The 26,939-nt window shown below is 51.0% G+C and overlaps 1 protein-coding gene across 2 annotated transcripts in view; it reads left to right on the top strand.

The window, feature by feature from the left end:
* Abtb3 (ankyrin repeat and BTB domain containing 3) overlaps positions 1–26,939 on the top strand; it is a 259,685-nt gene that overhangs the window by 184,889 nt on the left and 47,857 nt on the right. For both annotated transcript variants that reach the window (XM_027941569.2, XM_027941522.2), the window contains exon 4: positions 12,442–12,594. In XM_027941569.2, the coding sequence (XP_027797370.1) occupies positions 12,442–12,594 (153 nt within the window). The remainder of the gene's footprint in view (positions 1–12,441; positions 12,595–26,939) is intronic.

Below are 26,939 nucleotides of genomic sequence, written 5' to 3'. Positions count from 1 at the left end.
CAGGACCCAGCGGGAGAGCCACGAACCACACGTGGCTACTTAGAATGGCATCAATTAAAATGCTAGTTCCCTGGTCACACCAGCCACCTTCCAGGTGTCCCAGCGAGCCCCAGGGGGTCGTGGATCAGCCCCGAGGAGGGCATCTCATCGGAGCACAAGGTCCCCCGGGACAGTGGCCCATGGTCTTTCCCCGACTCCTCTGTCCAGATTCTCGTTATTTCTTTCAAAACATCCGACTGTTATTTTAAGGAGAAGAGAGGCTCTCTCCCGTTTTAAGTCTCCCTGTGAGGACAGGGGCCCCGGGAGGTGGGAGGATGCCCAGGTCCACAGCGAGCAGGAGCAGGCCCGGGCAGTGCCTGCCTGAGCCTGTGCTTGGATGAAAGGGTCCAGATCGACCCCTGTGGACGCCTCCCCGTGACCATGCTGTCCCCACCAGGCGCAGGGTAAAGTGAGATCCAGGGGTTTGTTACCCGGGGACTATACCGTTGTTTTCAAAGTCCCAGCCCAGGGACAAACTGCAGGCCACCTCCGCCTCTCCTTTAGATCCCCTCTGCTCAGCTGTGCGGAGGAGATTCCTGCTTGGCCTTTCCAAACTGATGGGTTAATTTTAAATTTTGGATTTTTTTTTTTTTTTTTTTTGACTGCTAAAGACTTGGAGGCACGTTTAGATTCCAGGGCATTTCTCTTGTTATTCTTCTTGTTCGGGTTCATGAGGATGCGCTCAAAGGCTTTGTCAGTGAATTTCCACAAGGTTAATGAACAAACTCAACTTCCTGTGGTTTAGTTTACACCTTTACAGGAACAGACAGAATGTGTTGTAGCACGTATTCTAACAAACGTCCTTTCTGAGACTGAATATAGAGCCCCAAGTTTATAAGTTCCCAGTCCTCGGAAGATAATGACTAAAAGAAAAAGAAAATCAAACCATGCTGGCAGAATATGGGATAAATAGAGGCTTAACCTACAAGGTATGGGACTGAGATATGTGTCACTTAGAATTAGATCCAGCTAAGAGTGACAGCTCAGATAGCAGGTGTTTAACCAAGAAAGTTTATGTCTCATATAAACAAAGTCTGAAAGTGAGAATCCAGGGAAAGTACCGTCACTTACGCAGCTGTCAGAAACCCAAGTCCTCTTCTCCTATGGCTCTGTCTCCATCATAGATGGCTTCCACCTCATGGTCCAGACAGGTTGCTAGTGTGCCAGCCATCAGGCCCACTTTCTTGCCCATAGAATGAAGGAAATCAGAGAAATTTGAACCTCTTCCCTTTAGGGCCTTTCATGAAAGTCTCAGATGAAACTTCTGCTTCTTCTTCATCATAAGAACCAGTCTCCTAGTTGCAAGGCGGACTGAAAACCATGATCTTTATGCTAGGTACTCATGAGCCAATTAAAATTGGGGGATTACTAAGGAAGAAAAGGAGAACCCATGTGGAGGGACACCAGCTGTCTCTGTCGCAGTGTGAAGATATTCTTCATTAAATTTTCCAGGAAAGGGTCATGGCTAACTCATCTTTCTGCATATTTTTGTCAGTTCATTCTTGTGTTTCTTTTCAAATATTTTTCTGAGGGTATTTTTCCCCCTCTGTGTTTTGTAATTATAACTGAGGAATCAAGTGTTGGGAACGGAGCTTTATTCCAGAAGCTACAGGGCTCTGCCTATACCCCTTCCCCACCTCTCTCCACCATCACCTTCTACCTGTCCATCTCCCCCATCTCTCTCTCTCCCCCCTTCTCAGGCCCAGTTGTGCCCGGCTGAATTCCTCCCAGGCACCACGCCCCCCAGGCTGCCTCTGGCCTTTGCATATGCCGCAGCCTCCACTGTGAATGATATAGTACGTGGCTCATAGCCCTGCCTCTGAGTCCAACCACCTGTGTCTGTATTCCACACTGCTGCTTATAGCTGTGTGCCCTTAGACAAGTTATATAACCCCTCTGTGCCTCCTTTCATTATCTGTAGAACTTTAGAGTTCTTGTCCTGATCAAGTGAGCCAACGAAAGCACTCAGAACCATGTCTCACATGTGACAAGCCCTCAATGACACTTCGCTGAGCATCTACTAAGTGCTAAGCACCTACATAATGGACTTTCAGGTCCCCAAAGTCAGAGAACTGGATGGAGAGAATTCTCGTGAAAGACGGGATCTTGCTGAGGGTTTAAAAGCCAGTGGGAGAGACACAGAGAGGAGGAGGGTGAGACTGAGGGACACAGGGAGCTGAGTGATGGAGCCACATCCCCAGGGCAGCAGGAGTGGGGAGGAGACATGGGTTCCTTCTCTGGGATGAGAAGGCGAGGGCTGGGAATGCGCAGCTGTTTTGGACAAGGTGGAGGCTGTCGCTGTCCTGTATCATTTCTGCTCTGTCCCACATGCTTGTGCTTTAGCACTTCAGCCCTTTATGCACCTTCCTCAGAATGTGTAACGGAAGGCCAGAAAGCACGTCAGCAGAGATCACCTCTTCACCCGGTGCCCCAGCGCTTGCCCCATTTCAGGCTATTTATGAAATCACCATCCACGGGGCTGAGTGCCACCTTGACCTCCTGACACAGAATGCTTACTTTTCCCTGCAAGTGTGGCCTCTCCCCAGGGAGCCTTTGTTCCACAGTCCTCAGCAGAGTGTCTGGTCACTCAGGACAGCGGGACGTGGTCCTCCAAGTGACCGCCCCCAGGCCTCCTCCCGCCTCAGCCAAATCTGCATGAGGGTGTAGGGGATGGAGGCCGTGGCCAGAGGGCAGGGGGCATCCTGCACACAGTCCTGACTCACGAAGGCGTGCGCTAGATGGGCTTCCCCAGAGAAGCAACCTGCAGGGCGTGGGGGTGTGGCTAGGTAAGATGCCCAGGGAGGTGGGTAGATAAAGCTGGACGGACAGATGGATGGATGGAGAGACAGATTGACAGGTCGATAGAGAGAGATGGATCAACTGATCAATCCATAAATCAAGAGGTAGGTGGAGATCAATAGGTGATAAGTCCATCTGTCAACATGCACAGACCCTGTCAGCTCACGTGACGGCAGCGAGACCGGCCAGTCCCGGGCTGGGAGGGGGAGACCAGAGTCGCCGTCGGCAGTCGAGGCCAAGGCTCCCAGAGGCAGAAGGTCCGCTGCTGCTGCTGCTTTTTTAAAAAATATTTATTTTTTAGTTGTAGGTGGACATAATAGCTTTATTTCATTTTTATGTGGTGCTGAGGTTTGAACCCAGCGCCTCCCATGTGCCGGGCGAGCGCTCTACCGCTGAGCCACCATCAGCCCCTCCTCCTCCTCCTCCTCCTCTCCTCTCCTTCCTCCTCTCCCCACGCAGTCCTCCTCCTTCTCCTCCTTTCCTCCTCCTCCTCCTCCTCCTTTCCTCCTCCTCCTCCTCCTCCTTTCCTCCTCCTCCTCCTTTCCTCCTCCTCCTCCTTCTCCTCTTCCTCCTCCTCCTCCTCCTCCTCCTCCTCTTCCTCCTCCTCCTCCTTCTCCTCTTCCTCCTCTTCCTCCTCCTCCCCCTCCTCTTCCTCCTCTTCCTCCTCCTCCTCCTCCTCCTCTTTCCTCCTCCTCCTCCTCCTCTTTCCTCCTCCTCCTCTTCCTCCTCTTCCTCCTCCTCCCCCTCCTCTTCCTCCTCTTCCTCCTCCTCCTCCTCCTCCCCCTCCTCTTCCTCCTCTTCCTCCTCTTCCTCCTCCTCCCCTCCTCTTCCTCCTCTTCCTCCTCTTTCCTCCTCCTCTCCTCCTCCTCCTCCTCTTTCCTCCTCCTCCTCCTCCTCCTCTTCCTCCTCCTCCTCCTCTTTCCTCCTCCTCTTCCTCCTTCTCCTCTTCCTCCTCTTCCTCCTCCTCCTCCTCTTCCTCCTCCTCCTCTTCCTCCTCTTCCTTCTCCTCTTCCTCCTCCTCCCCTTCCTCCTCTTCCTCCTCCTCCTCCTCTTCCTCCTCTTCCTCCTCTTCCTCCTCCTCCCCCTCCTTCTCCTTTCCTCCTCCTCCTCCCCCTCCTCCTCCTCCGCTTCCTCCTCTTCCTCCTCTTCCTCCTCCTCCTCCTCAGATTGAACTCAGGGGTGCTCCACCACTGAGCCACATCCCCAGCCCTTTTGGTTTTGAGACAGGATCTCGCTAAGTTGCCCGGGCTGCCCTTGAACTTGAGATCCTCCAGCCTCAGTCTCCTGAGCAGCTAGAATTACAGGCATGTGCCATTGTGCCCAGCCCACCCACGTTTTGGAGGACAATCTCCTTTACTCGGGATCCACTGATGGAAATATTAATAGATATCTAAAAAAATAAAATAAAACAATACCTCCATAACATGACACCCAGACTAACGTGGCACCCCCTCTCTGGGTATCGGGGTATCCGGCAAGTCAACACATGACATTAGGACTCACAGGTGTATTTTTTCAAGGGTTTTTATTTTCAGGATGATACTACACATTGTCAGGGATTCAAAAGACTCTTCAGGCTATGAGACGTGTGCTTAGTCCAGAAAGGGCTCCTCGCAGGATGGCTGGGAGAATCCTGACAGACAGAGCTCACCTGCAGGATGAAAGCAGGAGTCACAGACACCGCTTCCCCCGCTGCGGCTTGACAGGATTGAGAGCGAGGCTCAGGCGGCCGGTGGCACCAGCCCAGAGCCTTCTTCCGTCTCCCATTCATTGTCTGCTGGCCTCTGACCCCTTTAGAAGCTCTGTCAGGTCTGGCCCAACATCTTCCTTTAAACGTGATAATAAACCCCACATTCTCTGGTTTCGGGCTTAAGTCACTGTGCTCCTTAGGGCCGTGGGACCAGCAGCCTTGTCATCACCTGGGGCTCATTAGAAATGCAGATTCTTGGCCGGCACTGTGAGGGGACGCAGGCCTGGCACTGTGAGGGGACGCAGGCCTGTAATCCCAGAGGCTCGGGAGGCTGAGTCAGGAGGATCGTGGACTCAGCCTCAGCAATGACGAGACGATACGCAGCTCAGCGAGACGCTGTCTCTAAATTAAATACAGAATAGGGCTGGGGATGTGGCTCCGTGGTGGGGTGCCCCTGAGTTCAATCCCTGGCACCAAAAAAAAGAAAGACATGCAGATTCTCAGGCCCCGCCTTAGACTCTCTGAATTAGAATCTGCATTTTTTAAAACAAACTCCCAGAGTCGGCTGTGCATTCACAGAAGCTCTGCTCCCTAACCTGGGGCCCGCCCTTGGGCTCCTTCCTCTCCTGCAGGAACCATGGAGGGGGCTGGGAAGGGGGCAGCCTGACCCCACTGCGCACAGTAGGGCTGTCACTATAGTAACCAGCCCGGCCACCTCTTACCTCTGCCCTCCTCCTGGCTCAGCGTCACACACGCAGTGAGGAACAAGTGGATCGCTATAGAAACCCACGCGGGCGTTGTCTGCTCTCAGCTGCTTTTTCTTTGCTCCGTGATCTCTGGAATGAGGAGCTTCCTAAACCACAAACATCTAAACTCCTCTCCAGCCTAAAAAGGACTCAGCAGATACCAAGGAGGAGAAGTCAGGGCCACCTCGTTGATAACAGAAAGTCCATGGCAACCGCGGATGTTTGCTTCAGGTTGAAAAGAGACAGAAGGAACAGGCCCCTGTCTCCCCCTACACGGAGCAAGGCCTTTTCCTCCGTCCAGCAGAGATGGTGATGCTGGGGATAAGATGGTACTGAGGCCGAGCGCAGGGAGTGTACGCCTGTGATCCCAGCAGCTCAGGAGGCCGAGGCAGGAGGATCGCAGGTTCAAAGCCAGCCTCGGCGACTTAGTGGGGCCCTAAGCAACTTAGCAAGACCCTGTCTCAAAATGAAAACTAAAAAGGGCTGGGGATGTGGCTCAGCGGGTCAGCACTCCTGGGTTCAATCCCTGGTACCAAAAAAAAAGAAGAATTTACTGAGCCACTTCTGGGTTCCAGGAGCCAGGCTACATATATCGTCCCGTCCAGCTCTTACAATAACACTGTGTGTTCCCTGTGTCTGTGATAAAGACCTTACCACAAACGTGGAGGCTTAAAACAACACAGAACTACTCTCTTGCGGTCCTGGGGGTCAGAAGCCCGAGGTCAGGCTCGCTGGACTAAAGCCAAGGTGTCGGCAGGGCCGGCGCCTCCTGGAGCTAGGGGACTCTGTTCCTTCCCCTTTCTGGTTTCTGGAGGCCACCTGCCTTCCTGTCCACTCCTCACCCCTTCCTTTCATGATTCCGGCTTCGGGTGTCACAAGTCCCCCTTCCTCCTTTGGACTTCTGGCCTCCCTCTTGTAAGGATCGCTGGGATTGCACTTGGGGTCCACCTGTACAATCTGGAATAATCTCAAGATTCTTAGTCTCATGAGCAAAATCCATTTTGCCAGATAAAACCCAGGCTCCAGGGATGAGGATGTGGACGACTTTGGGGGCCGTTATTCAGCCTCTGAAGTAGACACTGTTGCTATCCCCATTTCTGCAATGACACAACAGGCGTGGCAATTGAATACCTCACTCCATGTCTCTCTGTTTGTGTCTCAGACCATTTTTGCGACTGTAACAAAATACCACAGGCTGGGTGATTTATAGACTGTTGGTTCTGGAGACTGGAAGTCCGCTCTCTGCTTCCAAGATGGCGCCTCTTCCTCCAGAGGAAGGAAGTTGTGTCCTCACATAGCAGAAGGGAAGGAAGGATGAGAGCACTCTCCTCAACCTCTAATCCCAGTCATGAGAGTGCAGCCCTCATGACTGAATCACCTCCCAAGGCCATCTCTGCTTCCAAGATGGCGCCTCTTTCTCCAGAGGAAGGAGAAAGAGACGCCATCTTGTGTCCTCATGTGGCGGAAGGGAAGGAAGGATGAGCGCCTCCCCAGGCCCTACCTCCTAGTATGTTGCACTGGGGACTGAGTTCCAACATGAAGTTTGGAGGAACAGAGACATTTAAACCATAGCACACAGCCCACAGCGGGGAGCTGGAGTCCAGCTCTGGGCCAGCCATCTCCAAGCCCATTCCCTAACCCCCTACAGCACAGCCTCCGAAGGCTGATGCCCACTATTAGCCCTAATTCAGATGAGACAAGCCAACATCCATTGGGCCTCTGAAGAGGCTGAGCTTCTAACACAGCCACTCTATCCCACGCTGAAATCTCGAGGGACGGTTCCTTGGGTTTGGGAACCCTTCGCTCAAGTTATTTCCAAAATGTCAAGCCACAGTTGAGAATTTGTTTTCTGGGAATTTCATCCCAAAGTCCCACAGATCTGAACACTGGGGACTCCCTTTCTCTCCACTCTGGAGGCTGAAGACTAGGATGGAGCCGTCGGCCTCTCTGAGACCACTCTCCTTGGCTTGCGGAGGGCCACCCTGTGCTGCGGCTCCACCCCATCCTTCCCCTGTGTGCCCAGGGCCCTGGTGTCCCTGGGTGTCCTCCCTGCTGTTAAACAGCGGAGCCACAACAGCAGGCCTGACCTCAGGAGCAAGGCAGTCTGGAGGGAGGTGACGGCAGGGCCCCGGGGTGGCCTTGCTCTTAGCTCTGGTACCTGCTCTGTGTTCTTCCCCACCGTCTCCACCTCACCATCAGTGACCCTTTCCACATCTGGTTCAGAACTGTGGTATTTCCTGTGGCTCCTCTAACAAGTGACCACAGACCTGCCTAATGCAACGCAGGACGATCACTGGCCCCTTCTGGAGGTCTAGAAATGCAAAGTAAGTCTTGTGGGGCAGAGGTCAAGGTGTGCGCGGGCTGCTCCCCTCGGAGACGCTGAGGGAGGAACCCGCTGCCTTGCCTCTTCCAGCTTCTAGAACACGCTCCTTGCCTTGCTTGGCCTGTTGCCTCTTCTCCATCTTCAAAGCCGGCAGTGGCACATCTCGCCTGGGTGTCACGTTCTTCTGTGTCGGTCTCCTTCAGTCTCCCTCCTATAAGTTCCCCTCGCATTTAGGGCCCGCCTGGATCTGCCTGGATACGTCTGCAGGTTACTTAACTTGATCCCATTGGCCAAGTCTCCTTTGCCATCAGCATTAATTCAGCTTTCTCTTCTGTCCTGCCTCCCCATCTCCACTCCAGCTCTCCAGATTGTCTGAGGAGGCAAACAAGAGATGATGCATAAAAAAAGCCCTTGATGCCCATAAAGTTCTTTTCTTCCTCAGGGGCTTTGCACAGTCTGTTCCTGCTACTGGACTATCCACCCCTCTACAGGCACAGTCACATATGGCTAACCCTTCACATCTTTGAGGTTTTGACACCTCCTTAGAGAGGCCTTCCCAGCACCCCCACCTCAACCTTATCTGTTCTCTATTTCAGCACCCTGGCACCCACCACAATGTGGGACCACTTTATTACGTGTTGGTTTATGTGTGTATATCTGTCACCCCATCACACTGTCAGCTGTACTAGAGCAGAGGCCTGTGAGTCCTGTCTCTGCTACATACCCTGACCCTAAAATCCCACTGGGACATGGGTGGTCCTTAAGGGATTGTTGAGTGAATAAAAAACATTAATAATTGACGCTTCGTTGGTCATACACTCCTGGCCAGGTCTCGAGTTCTGTCTTTTTAAGATCTAAATCTGGATATGCCTGTGGCTCAGTATTCCCCAAATCACCCTGACCTCTTTGGGGAGGATCCTTCTCCTAAATCCCCCAAAGCTTTCTGCCCTCTTTACTGGGACCTTCCTGAGCAACCCCGCATCTTCCCTCAACCACACATGAGATCCTTCCTAAGTGCTCAGGCCACTGGCCATTCCAGTCGAATCAAAGAATACCAGCCCTCAGAGGAACCAAGCAGACCAGAGCTGGCCAACCGTGACCCACCGTCTGATGTTATAAATAAAGTTTTATTGGAACACAGCCCAGTTCGCTCACTGGAGTATCATCTAGGGCTGCTTTCTTACTACAACAGCGGGACTCAGCAGCTGTAGCAGGGACTGTGTGGCCCATGGAGCCTGACATACTCACCAGCTGTCCATTCACAGAAGTGAACTAGACCCTGTGACCCAAACCCACTTTGCAGACAAGACGGAGGGCCAGAACACTCACTGGCCAGAGCCAGGACCCTGCAGTGAGGCCTGGAATTTGGTTCTGCAGAATTCCAAACCAGATTTTTCCCACAAAGCATGTTATCTGTCCTTAGCACCCAGAATCCCCCAACTCCCTTCAAGTCCCAGGCCATCTCCCTCACTCCCAGCTCGCTCTTTACCCTTTCAGAGAAAGGCCGTGGCCGTGTATGATCTCCACCTCCTGCTGCCTTGACCCTGCCAGGGGCCCACCTAGGTCACGTCTTCCTTTCCAGATCCTCCAGTCCATCCCTCAATCCTTCCCCTCATGCCACAGAGAAGATTGAGATGGCCACGGCCCTGCCCGAGTGCACTACTCCCTCCTCTGTGCATCCCAGGAGGGGCTAACAAACCCAGCTAGAATCCCAGGGGAGCCCCTGTGAGATGCAGGGCCCAGACCCCACCCCAGGTTCTACTGAACCAGAACTTGGAGTGTGAAATGGGGGCCTTGGCAAACTTCACCTTACCATGAGCTCCACAGGCGGCTTCCGGGGTTTAGTGGATACAGACAGCATCGGAGTGAAGCAGGAGCCGGTGGAACGTTGTTCTCTAAAAAAATATTCAAAGAGAATGCAATATTCTTTTTCCTGAGCATTCTCCACCCTCTCCTTGACTCCAGGCCCTAGAATTCTTTCCCATCTCCAGCTCCTCCAAATAAAACATCACAAATAATGCTGGCTTTTCCCTCTTCTGAGCAGACAAGATAAGAAGATTTTTTAATGAGTTGCTGGCAAAGAATTCTTGAGCTGATAAACTATTGAGGTCAGAGTGACTAAAGGAGACACCGTTGAAAGAAGAGAATAGGTACATAGGAAAATCCCAGAAGAAGCCGGACCCCTGGGATTCAGGCTCTCTTCTTCTGGGGCTCGCCAGCTGTCTTGGTAAAGGTGCCCCTGCCTTGGGCAGCCGCAGAGCCTCTCTCTGTTTCTCTTTGGGATTCTTCAGTACCACTGTGTTCCCTGCGCCTCTGGCATGAAAGGCAGCAGCCCAGGGGCCATTCGGTGAGAGAGACACAGCCCTCCAGGGACTGGGGGTCGTGGGCTGTGCTCAGGGGGCCACAGAGTAAAGGAAAAGAGGGGGTGCAGCTCTGCAAAACAACCCAGGTAGGCTTCTCTGAGGTCTTGGGGCTGGTTTCCAATGGTGATGGAGACCCAGTGACAAAAATAAGTTCCACATCACCCCAGACAGTAGAATCCAATTCAATTTCAAGTCACTGTGTGTTTATTGAGTGCCTGATTCAGTTTAGGTGATGGAGAGGGAGAAAGAATGAGGGAGACAGCCTGAGGAGCAGGCAGACGCAGGCCGAAATTCCCCGGGCGGCTGCCCCACAGATCCATGGGTCCAGAAACTCGATTTTATTAGTTTCACCCAGTAAGAAATTGGTAAGTCAGTCTGTTTCATGAACAAATATTTATTAAGTAGCTACAGCCTGCCAGTCACTGTCCTGGAGCTGTAGCTAGAACAGCGACCTGAGCAGTCCCAGGTCCCTGCCCTCGTGGAGTTCACGTGCCAACAGGGCATCTGCAGGACCAGCATCTGCATGGGGCAGAGTTATCAGGACAGATGTTTAGGAAGAGGTGGGACTTAAACTACAGTTTGAAGGCTCAGTGGGGCTGCAGGCCTTACCCACAGGGAACAGAATGCATGGCTGGGTATGAACATGGCACACCACTGGGGCTCCATGACCAGATCGGTTCCCCTAGAGGTAACAAGGGCATGCTGGGTAACAGGGTGCATGCTGGGGAGCTGGAGAAGAGAATACTGATATCATAAGGAATTACAGGCTGTGTAATCTTGGGTCTGACTCCCAGCTCTCCCATCTTTGTGATCCATGCATGTTTCTGAACCTCAATAATCACCCCCTTCTCCGTCTATGAAATGGGCGTACTCACAACCAGCTCGGGGGCTGGCCCTGTACTTGGACGAGATCATGAATGGGGTTAACTGGGAGGAACGGAAAAGGCTGAATTATAAGCATCCTCTACATAGGTTCACTCCAGGAATCTGCCACCAACAACTTTATGACATCTGTGTGTCACAGTGGGTCAGCTACCTTGTGAACCCTTAAGTGTTCCCCTGGCAGCCATGCGGAGCTGAGTGGCAGCCCCAGGGCCAGGGGAAAGACAACAGAGGTGCCTGAAACATGTATGGATCCCCTGGTCTCCTTAAGTTTTGCTCCCTAGCGCCCCCTGGCTTCGCTCAAGTCCAGGCCCTGCAGAATGGCAGGCCATCTTTGGGGTCTGCATGGTGTATTTCTCAAGGCGCAGCCCTTGGCCATCCACCTAAATCAGAATCCTACAGGCTGCTTTTTAAAAGTGTGTTCTTGGCCCCTCTACAGTCAGCATCTCTGGAGCAAGGGCCAGGACTCTGCATGTCAGAACCTCTCTGACATGCCGATTACATTAGAGTGTGCGTTCTTTGAAGGTAACCCCAGGCCAGCAGCACTAGTATCAGGAACTGGTTAAAAATGCAAGTCCCAGATCTACCAAATCAGAAACTCTGAGGGGCGGGGTTGGTCATCCGTCTTTTAACAAACCCTGCAGGTAATTTCCATGCCCATTAAATTCACATGGTTAGTATTAAAAACTACTGCTGCTTTTTCCACCCTGTACCAATTAAATCAGAATCCTGGGATAGGACTAAAGTATGGGTATTTTTCAAAAACCCTTCTCCCCAGAGTGAGCCTAACAGGAGGACAGAGTTTATAATCACAGGAAGGAAGAGGAAGACATCGACATTCCACACACACAATGCACACACGCCCTGAGGTAGCTATGGCTGATACAGGACATTGTCTCCGTGGACCCCTGTGACAATCAGGACCCCACCTTCACACCCCAGTGGCAGGAGACATAGGAGGCTCCCAGTTTCAGCGGTGTGACCAGGAGCCCAGCTCTGCTGGCTGTTACTGGGCCACCGCCAACAGCGGGGTCCCGGGAAAGCTGGGCTCTCTGTGCCTCTGCCAGGTACCACCGCCTTTTGGCACCTGGTGCTTGGGCAGAGCTGAGCCCTGGGAAAGTTCCCGAGGGTGTGCGGAAGCAAGCTGGGGATGGGAAGGGACATTTAAAGGACACCTTAGAATTGGGCCCCGAGTCAGGAGCCCCAAGAACCCTGGCACCAGGTTCCCGGGCCTTCTGCTGGCTCCAGACCTTGTGCTTGGTGCTTTAAGTGACTCATCTCCTTGACGTTCACATGATGCTGAGAGGGACAGTGTTCACAGCCTAGCTACCGCGTAGGCTTTCGTGGTCACAGGGTCCCCGTTTTACAGATGAGGAAACTGAGGCCCAGCGATTCCGGAGAGCCTGCCCCGGAGTCCCCGGTGGGGTCGGGATGTCTCCGCAGGCTCTCCCACCTCTCGGGCGCGCAGAGCCAGGGTCTCCAGGGAAGCCGAGGGGGGGGCGGGGGCGGGGAGGAGGGGTCGGCCCCGGCAGGGGAGGGGCTGAGCGACAGCCACCACCGCCCTAACTGCGCGTCCCCGCCACCCTCCGCCCGCTGCAGGCCCTTCCTCGTGCTGCCGCCGCTGATGGAGTGGATCCGGGTGGCCGTGGCGCACGCCGGCCACCGCCGCAGCTTCTCCATGGACAGCGACGACGTCCGCCAGGCGGCCCGGCTGCTGCTGCCCGGCGTGGACTGCGAGCCGCGCCAGCTCAGGTAGGGCCGGGGCGCGCGGGCGGGCGGGGATCCCCGGAGCGCGGCCGCGGGGCCACCTGCCCTGGGGCTGCTCAGCGCTGCGCGGTCGCGGTGGCTGCGACTCCGTGGGTTTAAATGGCAGACGCGGGCTGAACAATGAACAGGTCCCCGGGAGTCCCCGGGAGGAACGAGATCGCAGCGGCCGTTGAGGTGCCAGGGTGCCAGGGTGCCAAGGTCTGCTAGCCTTCCCGGCTCCTCCCCCAATCAAATACTCTCTTCCCGGAGTTTTCGGACCGAATCTTGCAAACACACTCGTGGCTGGGGGAGGCAGCCCTCGGCTCCCCCACGTGCACGAGGACGGAGGGGTCCCCTGCATTTCTCACCTGTGTGCCCAGGTCTCCCCTACAGCATGGTGGGGACTACTCACGGGCTGCTGAAGCCCCCCCACCCAAGCCATTTATTGAGCAGCTCATTTTTATCCAAAGCAAAACCAGGGAAACGACTCACTTCAGTCATAAATACAGAGAGCACAGAAACCCGATTGTGGGCTTGTGCGCGCGTGGGTGTGTGTGTGTGTGTGTGCGCGCACGCGCTTTCCTGGTTCCTTGAGCTATTTCCTGGGATCGTTATCACCGTTTTCAAATCTTCAAATTCCCTTCCACCCACCTGATGAGAAGCTGTCCTCGCTCCGGTTTGTCTGGCTTGATCAAGGGCCAAGCTACAGAGATTTCTGCCCTTCCAGGATCTGACTGGGGTCTGCAAGGAAACTGAGGCCTTGCAGGATAAAACGTGGCCCACCCAAGCCGCGGACGGCCTCTGGGCCCAAGAACACAGAAGGCACTGATGGGTCTTCACTGCTAGCTCTATGAATGTTTGCCGCAAGCTGGGTCCTGTTTTAAGTGCTTTATATGGATTAATGTCTAATATTCTCCCAAATCCTATCAAGTAGTTGATTATTACACCCACCTCAAAGACAAGGAAACTGAGGCCCAGGTAGGTTAAGTCATATACCCAAGGTCACTGGACTAGTAAATGCTCAAGATATGAATTCAGATAGCCAGACCCAGGCCTGTATTCTAACCCCTGAGCTTTACTGCCTTCAGGTTTCTCTGTCTAGTCCGTTCCTAGCTGGTCACCATGCCTTACACCTTGGCACCTAGAACAATAGTCGTTCTCAGGGAAAGGCTGGGAGCAGCCGTTTATTGAGCAGGTACTATGTGTCCGTTATCAGCTGCAACGAGACATTTGCACTCATCGCCTGTCTGGTTTAATCCCTGCAGCAGCCTCATGAGGTTGCTTCCCATGTTGCAGATGAGGAAGCCATTGATGGGGCAGCTTGTAGGTGGAAGGGCCAGGAAGAGATTATAGTGACTCTAGGCCAAAGTTCAGCCTCTGCCCACCAGACTCTCCTGTCTTCTGTTTCTTAGGGTGGCATTCTACCTGTGGCTCACTGTCCCCAGCTCCAACCTGGGGTACCCTTGGGGCTCCAGCTCTCCTGGTTGAAATAAGCCCTGATCCACTGCAGGGTGGGGAAAGTAAGACATTTCCTTAATGTTTACTGACAGAGTGTTCTTTGTCTGTCGTGCTCCCAGAAGTCAGAGCCTAAGATTAGGAGCCTGGGCTCCAGGGTACCATTGCCTGGATCCAAATGCCACCACCACAGTTAATTTAGCTGTGCAATCTTTGGCAAGCTAGTTAACCTCTCTGAACCTTAATTTCCCCATCAGTAACTTGGGGGTATTATTAGCAGCCCCCCTCAGAGGTTAGTGAAAGCACAATATGAGGTCGTGAATGTGAAGCCTCCATATAGACAACACCCAAAAGGAAATAAGTAGAATCTCAAAGTCTCTACTACCCTGAAAAGCAATAGAGGCTCATACTCGGGAACGTTGCTTTATGGTTTTGGAAAGCCTTCAATGTGTTCTAATATGAACCTCAAAATAAACATTGTTGTCCAGAAAAATAGTGCTGCTCCATTTTACAGAGAAGAAAATCAAGGCCCAGAGACATTAGGTAATGCCCAGGATCACACAGATATTAAGTGACTGGGTCAGGAGTTGGATAACGAACCAGGCACCCAAAAGTAGAACCACACTGGCCCTCCATATCCAGGGGTTCAGCCAGCTGCAGATGAAAAATATTTGAGAAGAGAATTCTGTCTGTACTGAACATGATCCAATGACTTCTTCTTGTCACTATGCCTGGACATTATAGTCTAACTGCTGTTTGCATAACATCTTCGTTGCACGAGGTATTATAAGTAACGTGGAGATCATTTAAAGTGCACAGGAGGATCATGCTGGTGACGTCAGATGCTGCACCATTTTATAAGAGGGACTTGAGCATCTGGGGATTTTGGTGTCTACAGGGGATCCTGACATCAATCCCCTATAGGTACCAAGGATGGGTGATGTATAGCTTTTCTGCTTCCCCACCCTAGAACTAGATAGTCCTCTCAGAGGACCCTGGTAGCCCTCTTCTTCTTTTTCTTTTAATATTTTTTAAGTTGTCAAAAATGGATCTTTTTATTTTATTTATTTACTTATATGTGGTGCTGAGGATCGAACCCAGGGCCTCGCACATACCAGGCAAGTGCTTTACCACTGAGCCACCACCCCAGCAGCCCTCTTCTTGATGATTCTGTTCCTCCTCAGAATTCCATACACCAAACCTGAGCCTCGGGGAGCTATCCATCTCTGCACGCCCCCTTCAGCACAGAGCATGGTCTAGTGACCACATGAGTGTCATTCTGACAGTCACACCAAGGATTCTGTCTCTCATCTGTCCAGTTTGAGGCCTCAGCCCTGGCATTTGGGATGTGAATGTGATGAGCTTAGAAGCCAAAATGCACAGGGGAGCTAAGAGGGTCAGTTTCACAGGAGGCCCTGGGCTCTTTTTAGTCATTTATCCCTCCATCCTTGACTTGTGTGTCTCCTGAATGACAATTTATATATAGAAAATGTACTCTTTGATTGTTCAAGCTAAAATTTCATTAAATCTGGATGGTCATCTTAAAAAAAGAGATAACTGAAAGACCGTCGACCCTCCAAACCTGAAGTTTCTGAGTCTGCAAATTCAACCAACGGCACATCAAAAATACTTTTGAATTTTTTCCTGTACTGATATTTGTTATCCCCTACATATGGTAGTACAACAACTATTTCCGCAGCATTTACATTGTACTAGGTATTATAAGTAATCTAGGGATTATTTAAAGTACACAGAAAGATGCACATTAGGTTATATGCACATACTTTGCCGTTTTTATATGAGGAATTTGAGCATCAGCAGATTCTGGTGTCCTCAGGGTGTTCCCACAGATACCAAGGAGCACTGTATAGTATTTTGTTAGCTTTTCTAAATAGTAGGTATAAAACTTACAAGTTACGTTAACTTGAAAAAAAAATTCAGTTCATGAAAAAGAGTACTTATTTTTCAGTCTGATCAGTGTGTGTATATGTGTGTGTGTGTGTGTGTGTGTGTGTGTGCGCGTGCTTCCAGTCTCTTTTAATGTGATGTGAACAATTACCATCTCCATTTTGCAGGAATGAAATTTTGTTCATTCAGACACCCAGCAAAAACACTAAGGACCCACTCTGTCCCTTATTCTAACTGACCTCGTGGCTTGTCCACAACCATCTGCAACAACTTATGCAAAATAGATTCATTACCCCATTTTACAGAGAAGAAGGCCAAGGCTTCTTGGGGTTATGGCACCCACCCCAAGTCACTGAAGCCCAGAGCAGGTCTAGAATGGAGGACTTCCCCAGAGGAGGTATCAATAGTCTCCTTGTTTCTCTTCCCAGTCCCTCAGCCTAGACGTTAGCAGGCGGGCTCCTGGTTCTGGGAGAGAGCCCAGCTCCCCTCCCTAAGCATAAACAAGCCAGGAAAGGTGAGGGTCATTCGGTGTTCTAACAAATGCGGGAAAGTGGCCTTGGCGGCTGGAGTGTCAGTGACATTAACACATATAATTGCCAAGCAGCTGGCGCAGGCTTCCTGGAGGGAGGCAGCCTGGAGCCGGAGTCAAGGATCCCCAGGTCTGGCGCTAGTGCCAGATCTGCAGAGCGACCTTGGTCAAATGCTGTTGGAGCTCTGTCTTTGTCCCCACTTAGCGACAGCAGAGCCTCACCATGGTGATCAGGTGTTCAGAGGGATGCCACTCTGTGCGGCTGCGGCTTCTGAGCCAACAGGGTGACCCATTTCGTCTTCCTTAGTCAGAGTGTCAGGTAATCCAAACGTGGTGAAGCCAGATTTTTTTTTTTTTTTTCCTTCTTCTTCTTTGTGAGGTGAGGGAGTCGGGAGCAGAGGAGGGGAAGGACAGAATGGTTCATACACCTCGGCAGGATTCCTTGTTTCCTTAATTATGGGTTTTGAAACTCTTCAGGAGATGCAAAAATAAATGCTGTGGGTTCCTTCATGTTTGTAAGAGGCAGTGTTTCTGTTCTGGCTGTGTTGATAGAGAAGAAGTCAGGGGACCTTACTAGGTCCTCCCTCAGCTGATAAATGGCACCATTCAACAGGATTTGGGGGTCATTAGAACTGTGAGCCCCTTCCAGAAAATGCCTCATCTTTTTACAAGTGTTTCAGACCAGAATTTGAGCTGTCCCCACACAGAAAAGCCCAGAGTGATAAGGTGCAGCGTATTAGAGGGGATTCGGGGGACCTGGGCCATTGTGTTCCTGCCTTGGCTTCCCTGTGGTCTTTAGTAGCGCCTACTAAGTGCCAAGACGCAGATGCTGTTGTCTAGGTCTGCTGCTTTCTACCAGGTGACCTGGAGCAAGTCACTTCCCCATCACACAGGGCTTGGTCCATCCTCTGTAAGGATGGGAGTGGCCACTGCTCCCTGGGCTAGAGGACCTTGGCGGAAGGTCAGGGATGAACTGAACAAACAGGTGGCACCATGGACCGACCTGCTACTTTCCACCCTTCCCAGGTCTCCTGGGCACCTGGAGTCTGGCAGGTTTTATTCTTTGTTCAGCGTGGGCCCAGATGAAATGCCACCCTGTGATGACAGCTGGAAGTTCAGGTTCATCGCCAGACAGGTCTAGGTGCCGATGGCCTTCGGGGCCCACACAGGAGAACATCTCTCTGAGAAGATCATCCAGACCAGGGGAAGGCTAACCCTTGGCATCCCATAGCCATCCCTGGGTAGGTGCAGAGGTACCTCCTGGATGCCAAACCTGTGAATGCTCGGGCCCCTTATATAAAATGGCACAGTAGTGATGTAGCTGCGCATATCCTGTGGGCTCTAACTCCTCTCTAGGTTTGCTCACTTTCCGTGTGGCTTGTTGTTAAACTGTATTCTGCAGGGAATAAGGACAAGGGGAAAGTCTGTTCGTGTCAGTCCAGATGCAATTGCTTCCCTAATTGTTTTCGGTCCACGGTTGGTGAAATCCACAGAGCCACGGATCCAGAGGGCCACTGTGCCACCCACGCCCTCCCCAGGTCCATGGGGTCCCTGATCTTGTTCTGGGCTCTGAGGAGACTATCCTCCTGCCACTAGAAGGATGCAGTAGTGAGCAAATGAGCTCCTCAGGTCCCACAGAGCCTGAGCACTAGCAGAAGGGAGAGAGGGCGTGGGGCAGAGAGGAACCCAGTGAGAGGAACAGATTGGGCGTTCGGAGGGCACGTCAGGACCCTGGGAGAAGTGACAGTGTCACACGCCTGCCTTAATGAATATTTGTCAAGGGCCTAGGGAGAAAATACAGGTGGAAGGAGAGTGGGTGTGGAAGCCCAGCCCCATCAGCCGTTTCCCTCCGTCAGGTCCATGGACACCCCTGAAGCCTGACCTTGGGCCTCCCTGTTCTCTCCCCCAGAAGATCCGCTGCAGAGGCTGAGCACCTGGGCCTATGTGGCGCCATGGGAAGCTGGAAAGCTCCTCAGCCCTTGCAGTCTGCTCTCTCCTCTCCCTTCTGTGCCCTTGTCCTTCCCGCCCTGGACACACAGCTCCCCTGGGACTCTCAGCTGGGCTGCTGTGGAGAGCATTCAGGGAAGGCCGGCCCCTTCTTCACCTCCAGGAGATCAGCCTCCATGCTGTGGGCCCCACAGGGACCCAGCATGGAGCTGACTTCCCCCCCCCTCCCGCCCCGCACTGAGGTCAGTGCATTAGCGCCTCCTGGAAGCAAGGGAAAAGCCTCCTGATCCCAGGGGAGTCACTCTGGGGCGTAACTGTCCTCCCCAGCAGGGTCAGGGACAGGACACAGAGCCTGCTTAGGGAGCTGAGCTAGACGGACAGCCTTGCACTCTGCAAGCACCTACCGAGAGCCTGCCATATGACTGGCCTACTATGTGCTCAGCTGCACAGAGACATCCAGGAATAATGACAGAAACCCACGGTGACTACCGACAGCTGTCAGTCAAGATCTAGGCTCGGGGGAGCTGGTGGTGACCTCCCTGCAGAGGTGCTACTTGATCTGTTTCCTGAAAACTAAACAGGAGTATATCAGGCGGAGAAGTGAAAAGAGGAAATAAGGGAGGAAAGCTTTAGAGCAATAAATCCATGTAGAGGAAGAGCACACGCTCAGACCTCCAGGTGGGACCGCGGATGGAGGACGCACAGGAATCCAGAGAGGGCACAGGTTCTAACAGCCACTGAGGACCGGCTCCCAGCTGCTGGCTGCAGAGCTGGAAGCAGGGCCAGATTCATCCCGGAAGGGTCCTGTGTGCCATGCCAAAGAACTCTGACTTATCCTGCAGGAGGCCAGAGCTGTTGCAGATTTTTAAGTCGGGAAATGACATCAGATTCGTATTTTTGCAAGAGTTGCCTACCGGCCAAATGGAAGATGGACCCAGGTAGCAGGATCCAGGGACCCTGGGGTCCAGTGATCCAGGTGAGATGCTGGCAGTCAGAATGAAAGCAGAAGCAGAAGATGGAGAGAGGAGAGAGGACCAGAGAGACACAGAGGGGACAAGTGGCATTCAGTGTTAGGCTGGGGGAGGGGCGTGACAGACACAGGGTTTCAGGTAGAGCTGTCTGGGTGGCCAGAATTGCACCATAATGGGAATAGACTTAATGCCCCAGAACTAGACACTTTCAAGATGATGAATTTTATGTAGATTTTATCACAATAAAAAGAATGGCCCTGGAATGTTTTCAAATAAGAAAAACCATTCAGAACAGTGTGGAAGGTGTCAACGTGGTACCTAAGCCATCTCTGTAAGGAAAGATACAAACAAATAACCCCTTAGGTGATGTGCATGTACATGGATGCACGTGGCACAATGGATCCCACTATTAGGTATAACTATAATGCACCGATTAATAAATGAGCCCAGAGTGGCCTCCCAAGAGGAATGGGAAGCTGGGTGTGACTGAGCTAGGGCTGCCCTAACAAAACTTCACTGCCCAGGGCTCGGAAAACAACAGATGTTCATTGTCTCACAGTCTGGAGGCTGAAAGTCCAAGATCAAGGGGCCAGGAGGGCAGGCTCCCTCCAAAACCTCTAGGCTGGAGTCTTACTGTCCCCAGCTCCCATAGCCCAAGGCATCATTCAGCTGTGGCAGTGCCACTCTGGTCTCTGCCTCCGTCTGCACAAGGCTGTCTTCCCTCCGTGTCTGTGTCCCACATTTCCATCTTCTTCCGGGGACAGTAGTCATAGTAGCTTAGGGCCCACCCTAAGTACCTCGGGTCTTTCTGGGAAACATAGTTAATCCAGACCACCGGGGAGGAGAGGCTGGAGGGAAATGCCCTTGGCTGTCGGGTTTTGTAGCCCATGTGTGTTCCCTACTCCACTCACCAAATTTTTATGTTAGAAGTTGACTCTGGGCTGGGGTTGCGGCTCAGCGGAAGAGTGTTTGCCTAGCATGAGTGAGTCTCAGAGTTCCGCCCCAGCTCACAAAAGAAAACAAAAATTGACTCTGCGGGTGTCTAGCTTGGGAACCTGTGCCGCTAGGGATGCTTTTTTCAAAGGGCACTGCAGGAGAAGTCGCCATGGGTTTGGTTTGGAAAATGTCCCTTGTTCATCTAACTGAGAGGTCGTTACCGGGCTTCCCCATCAGAGCAGGGTTACCAGGGAGTAGTGCTCACCCACACTCTGCTTAAAGAGGAGGCAGAACACAGGCCTTGCAGCTGATGACCTGGATTCCATCCTGACTTGACACTTATTCTTTGTGTGACCTTAGGCAAGTAATTCATGCCCTCTGGGCCTCAGTTTCTGTATCTGTAAAATGGAGACAATAATATCCCCATGTCTTAAGATTATGGGGAGGAGTCAATGAAATGATTTGTAGAAACCATTTACAAAAGGCTTGTGTCATAGTAATGCCTGTTAAGGTTTGACTATTACCCTTATTTCCTCCCCCTGGACCGTGCAGGCCAGGAGGGCAAGGGAACAGGTATGGAGGCTACCCTCAGGGAAATGATTTGTAGCTCAGGGCTGAGTCTGCCACTGGGTCGGTCCCCAGGAAGCAGGAAGAAAGTCAGCCAAGGATGGCTGGCTTGGGAGCCACTGTCCTGTCCTCTGTGATCCCAGAGTTCTTCTGTGTGACTCATCTCTGAAGTTTAAGATTCGGAAGGCCAGCGTTGGCTGGAGTCCCCAACCTTGTCCAGAGCAATTGAATCCTCATGACGGGGTCACTAATGGGAAGAGAGAGCAGACGGAGAAGAGAAGATGAACAGACAGCCAATGTGGCCCCGGACTGACTGGGCCTTGTCCAAAGTGAGCGGAGCTTGGGGAGTTACTAGGGGTGTACAATCTTCTGAAAAAAGGGGTCACAGCATGGACTTTCATCTAAGACAACTGGCTTCTTCTTCAGGACGGCAGAAATCAGTTACCTTAATTGTGGGGCCAAGCACATAGTTGGGGCCCAGTAGTCAATAATGAATGAATGGTCCCCAGGGCTGTCATGAAGTGCATTGATGGTACTGTAGGTGACCAGACTGGGCTTTTCCTGGACTGATTCATGTGCACAAAGATTTCAAGGAGAGAGACTAGGAGGCGGCTGAGAACTCGGGCGAGATCTCAGAAAAGAGAGTCTTAACTAGAGGAGCCTTTGGGGTGGGTGGGGGGCCACTCTGGCAAACAGGCACTATTGAAGTCATGGGTGTGGATGAGATCACCCCCAGGAAGCGACGGGTGAAGAGGAGGCACCCTGAGACAAGGAGCAGTGGTCCAGGTCGGAGAAGAGCCTACAGAAGCTGAGAGACAGGAATCTGAGACGGAGCGGGGTCACCAGCATCTAGAATGAGACACTGCAGAAGCCATGCAGGCTGAAAAGAGGCCACCAGCCCTGGCAGGAGGGAAGTGCCCTTCACAGCAGTGCCTGAGCAACAGCCTGGTGTGGGCGGAAGCCAGACTGCGGGCCACAGATGGTTTGCCGACACTTGGAACTGGTTCCAAGCTTTCAAAGTGTTGAAACCAAAACAGAAACACATTTGGCGCTCACAGCCACACGGAGAACTGCATCTTAAGTAGCACCGGGGCTTGTTTCCAAATCAGGGCTTCGGGTCCAGGCCGACGGTTTGAGGGTCTGTAGTTTGCCACGTGGGATCTGGCTTCCTGAGAAACAGAGGTTTATTATCTGTTGATTTGGTGGCCCACTCTTGGTTGTATTAGCTCTCTACCCAGCGTGCTTATCTCCTCACAGGCCAGCAGAGTTCCCCAGCTCTAGTTTAGAGTATTAGTGACTCAGGGTCATTATCTTTCCTGGGCAATGAGTCAGGTGACCAGGACTTACTGCGGAGGCTTGTATTTAGCACAAAGAGCTCAGTACAAAGCCAGGGCAGAGGTGTTCTTGCTAACAACGAAGGAGCGGTCCCATCCTCCCCAAAGCTCAGAGACATCACCACGCCACTGCGCATGTGCCGTGTCTCCAAGCCATTCTGTCCTTTCACCCCCCATTACATCACCCTCTGGAAGGTGCGGGTCCACCAGAGGTCCCCAGGGTCTTTTCCAGCTCTGGAAGTAATTTGGTTTTGCAGTCAGACATTAGATGTGCAGAATGACACTAACGCCCTGGCCTGTGGAGAAATGAGACATGGAGAGGAGAAGGAAATAAGAGTCGCTTTGACTCACTCTCTTAAATCTCTAGGAGATGACAGATCACTCAAGAGCCTGCGGGGACCAGGCCCAGTCCCAGGTGTTTCTTGTGCACCCTCCATTCAGCAGTCCCGAGCCCTCCGGGGGGGCTCCCTCCCTCCCCACCCCCTGCCTACAGCTGAGGAAACTGGAGCATCAGGAGGCTAGGAACCTCCCACAGTGACATGAAGAACGTGTCCCATCTGGCACTTGAACCCGGTCTGCCCGACTCCAAAACCCACGTTCCCTTGCTAATCAAGGCAGCTTCAGTCAAAGACTCGAGGGAAAGGTCAAAGTCACCTTTGTGACAGACTCACAGGTTCATGTGGAAAGTCTCAGCCACCAGCCCCTTTTAGGAATTCAGATGCACCTGTCAGCTTTGGCCAATGCCAGAAGTCCCTGAGAAGACTTGAGACAGAAATATCCTACCACGTGGCCAAGAGAGATGGGAGACAGGCTCAGTTGGGAATCCTGCAAATGTAAATCAGAACCTCGCCCAGGTATGCATTTCATACTCTTCAGGTGGCAAAAAAAAAATATTAAAGTCTGATAATACCAGATCTGAGTGAAGATATAGAGCAGTGATAACTCTGAAACACCACTGGAGGGGACTCTGAATCCACTTTCAAGTAAACTCAAAAAACACATGATTCTACTCCTATTTCTACACCCCAGAGAAACACTTCCACATGGAAATAAGGAGACATGTACAAAGATGTTTATAGGCTCAGTGTGTATAACAGCAAAAGAGAGAAATAACAAGCTTTCTCTAGGCAAATGGATAAATAAATTATGGTATGTTAATTTAACAGAAAGCCAAGTAGCAATGAAAATAAATGAACTAGAACTATATGTTACTACACAGCCAACTCCCAAATGTTGTGCAAAAACAAAAGATTTAGATAAAGTTTGCCAACAAGCACAAGAGAGTGTCTAGGTTGTTAGGAATTTGTGAATATATACTAAAAAGTAGAAAGCATGCATAGGGATTATAAATGACAAATTCAAGAGAGAAGGTCCTGTCAGGAAGGTAGAATCAATGATAGAATCCAGAGAAGTGTGTAAGACCTTTGTTCATACATGTGATGCTTTATTTTTTCGTCTTGGTTGGATGGTCAACATGCAGGTGATTAACATATTAGTCTCTATTTTACATGTGCCTAAAATGACGCATTCATGATAAAAGTTATCTACTTGGCCAGTATTTGCAACAGCACGTTCAGAAGGCCAGTTCTGGGATATTAATAAGCATTAAAAAACATGTTAAGAGGTTCAATAAATTTGGGAAACACTAGCTTAAATGAAATTAAGCAGGCTTTTAAAAAATTCTCAGATCTTTTAACATCTTATATTTCTTATAAATCTCAAAGAGAAGGCTGTTCTATTAAATATCTAATATAGACCAGGGACCAGCAAACTCCAGCCTCCTGTTCCCTCTCTTTATAAATAAAGTTGTATGAAAAGCAGCCGCACCTGTTTTTTAGTATTTTCCGTGGCTGCTTTCCCCCTACAGTGGCAGAGGTAGGTTGCTATGGGAGAGACCATGTGGCCTACAAAGCCTAAAATATTTACTACCCAGCCCTTTACAGAAAAAGAGTGTCTTAGGGGGCTGGGGTTACTGTGAGGACATTTTAGGATTGTAACACTGGAACTTTGTCCTCATACCTCAGGAGTTGGTTTGTTTATCCATGAAAATTGTTATTAAAGAAGATCATCAGCTCTTTCTAGAACTCCTTGGAGGATGTTGTGTGCTTTTATCTTTGAATCTGTAGCACCTAGCACAGTAGCTGGCTATACTCACAGTTTCCTGTGTGCTTCACGAGTTTATTTAAATTTAAAAGCCATTTGTGGAATGGATTATTTAGAATATAAATTCGTTAGCCACAACAGATAGGCACAATACCTGGGCTTGATAAGACAGGGGGTTAAAATTTTCCCTCTCGTAACAATCCAGACAAGAAGTCTGGGGCTGTCCCAGCAGCTCCACCAAGTCAGAACCCAGGCACCTTCCCTCTTGTTGCTCAGCTGTCCCTTGGGCGGTACCTTCTCTGCATGCCCCACCCAGCAGGACATATCTACCCAATGGGAAGAAGGAAAGTAGGAGGACTTCCTATTGGCCAGCACTTAGTCATGTGACTGTGCATAGCCACAAAGGAACCTGGGAAATGTAGTCTTTCTTTAACAGCCATGTGGCCAGTTAACAGTCCTAGTCCTACAACAATACAAGAAGATAAGCAACTCTGGAGGACAACAACCATTCTCTGCCAGAAGGGAAGCATTAAGAGCTCACATCCTTAAACAGGGGTGACTCCTTTCTCTATAGGGAGACCCTATTTTTCACTTTTCTTAATAAGCCATGGTGCCAAAGCAAGACCTCTATAATGCTGCTTCATCATTGTCTACTAATGTGACAAGACATTCACGTCTTGTGATATGATATGAGCACACTCGTTCCATTCTGCTGGGTATTTGCAGCCCTTGCTTTTGAGATGAACCTTTTAAGTATATTCAGACAGACCCAGAATTTCCCAGGAGGCAAAGACACTGGTTTTTGCCACTAACTGGGCTTCCACTTCTAAAGGGGAAAGAAGGGTCCAGGCCCCTTGATGTCTTTCCCAAAGCAGACAGGCTAGCCACATGCGCTTTTCCTTATCCAAGGCAGATTTAATGAGCTGGTTCTTTTCTGTACTTTAGTAGCAGCATTAAATAGCAAGTAGGCACAATTTTGGGGCCAAGATTTCTCCTAGGAACTTCACAAGCATTATATGTTCCATTTGCTGCAATAATATAATTTTTTTCTTTATTAGAAAGGTGCACAGAAATCTTGGTGTAGCTTACTTCAGCACAAAGGACTCTCAATTTGTTAATCTTTTTGCTACCCAAAAGAAAAGGAAAAAAAAATCATCAACTCTAGAGCATGAAGACTGTGAAAGGGATTTAACAAAGGCTGTATAAGGAGGGGCCTATCCAAGACAGGCCCATAGTCTCCAATTTGCCATTTTATGACTCATTTCTGAAGGCACCATTTGATTGTCACACTTACAGAATCCTGTAATGGGAACGACTTGATATGTAAGAAGTGAGGCAAAAATGTTTTATTATCCTACACCAAGGTTTCTCAACCTCAGCACTATTGACTTTTGCAGCTGGATAATTCTTAGGTGCAGTAAGGATGGGATGTGGCTGCCTGGGGCATTATAGGATATCAACAGCGCCCTCGGTTCCACATAGTAGGTGACAGCAATGATGATCAAAAATATCTCAGAAATTGCCAAATGCACCTGAGTGTAGGAATACTCCTGCTTTTAAATAAGAACCCCCCTGGGGTCCTCCCTCTGTGCCCCAGCAGGCACCTCTCCCTCCTGCCTTCCTTCCTTCCTAACTCCTCACCCCTCCACCTTCCCATCTTGCTTCCTCACAGCAAGATCAGAATGAGACTTTCTTTGTGACTCTCTGGAAACCACTGGGCCGCTTTTAAATAAGAGTGTAACCAGCAACTCTCAGTCTTGTGGCCCCAGCAGGCTGAGTTTTAAACTGGAAAATAAGAGCCACACACAGTGGGACGCACCTGCAGCCCTGATGTGTGCCTCAGTGTCCTGCCAGACACCTGGGGGGTCACCACAGGCACACTCAGCACACATTGTCCCTGTGGGCCATAGAGATGTCATCAGATTCCATGGGACAAAAGCCCTGCTCTCCTGGACACCATCTGCTTAGGTCTGCAGACACCAACCCTCTCCCCAGAGGTAGAGAAAGCAGCCAGATTGGGCCTTTTCAGTTCCAGGCCAAGCGTGTGTCCACCCTGCCTAGGAGGAGAGGAGCCACAAGGGGCATTTATTTTCTTAGTTCAAGTATTGGACAGGTGACAGCTGCTTACAGGATGGCTCCAGAGTACGGCACTTCCCTGTGACATTATTTCTCACCTATGTAACAGGTCAGCCTGGGCAGGCTGATAGACTAACTGTGCCACACAGACCTTAGGAAGACCCAGCTTCCCTTCCTCTGGTTGCCTGGCAGTTCCTTTAGAGCAGAGGTCAGCAAACCATGGCCCCCAAGTTGTCCTCCTATATTGTTGTTTAAATAAAGTTTTATTGGAACATAGCCATGCCTATTGGCTTACATGTCACCTATAGCTGTTTTCAGCCCAGTAGCAGAGCTGAGAAGCCACAACAGAGACCATGTGACCTACGAACCTCAAATAGTGACTGTCTTGACTTTTAAGAAAAAGTTTGCTGACCCCGCCCTAGAGCATTGGCACCTGTGTGGTTAGAGCAAGGACAGGGACAAGTCCACTTACCGGTTAGAGAAGGGAACAAATGGAAAGCCACGGCTGGAAGCTTCCTCTTAGGC

Source organism: Marmota flaviventris, chromosome 3, assembly GCF_047511675.1.
Source record: "Marmota flaviventris isolate mMarFla1 chromosome 3, mMarFla1.hap1, whole genome shotgun sequence".
Lineage (NCBI taxonomy): Eukaryota > Metazoa > Chordata > Mammalia > Rodentia > Sciuridae > Marmota > Marmota flaviventris.
The sequence above is the reverse complement of the archived record's forward strand: the minus strand, read 5'-3'. Positions and strand labels throughout refer to the sequence as shown.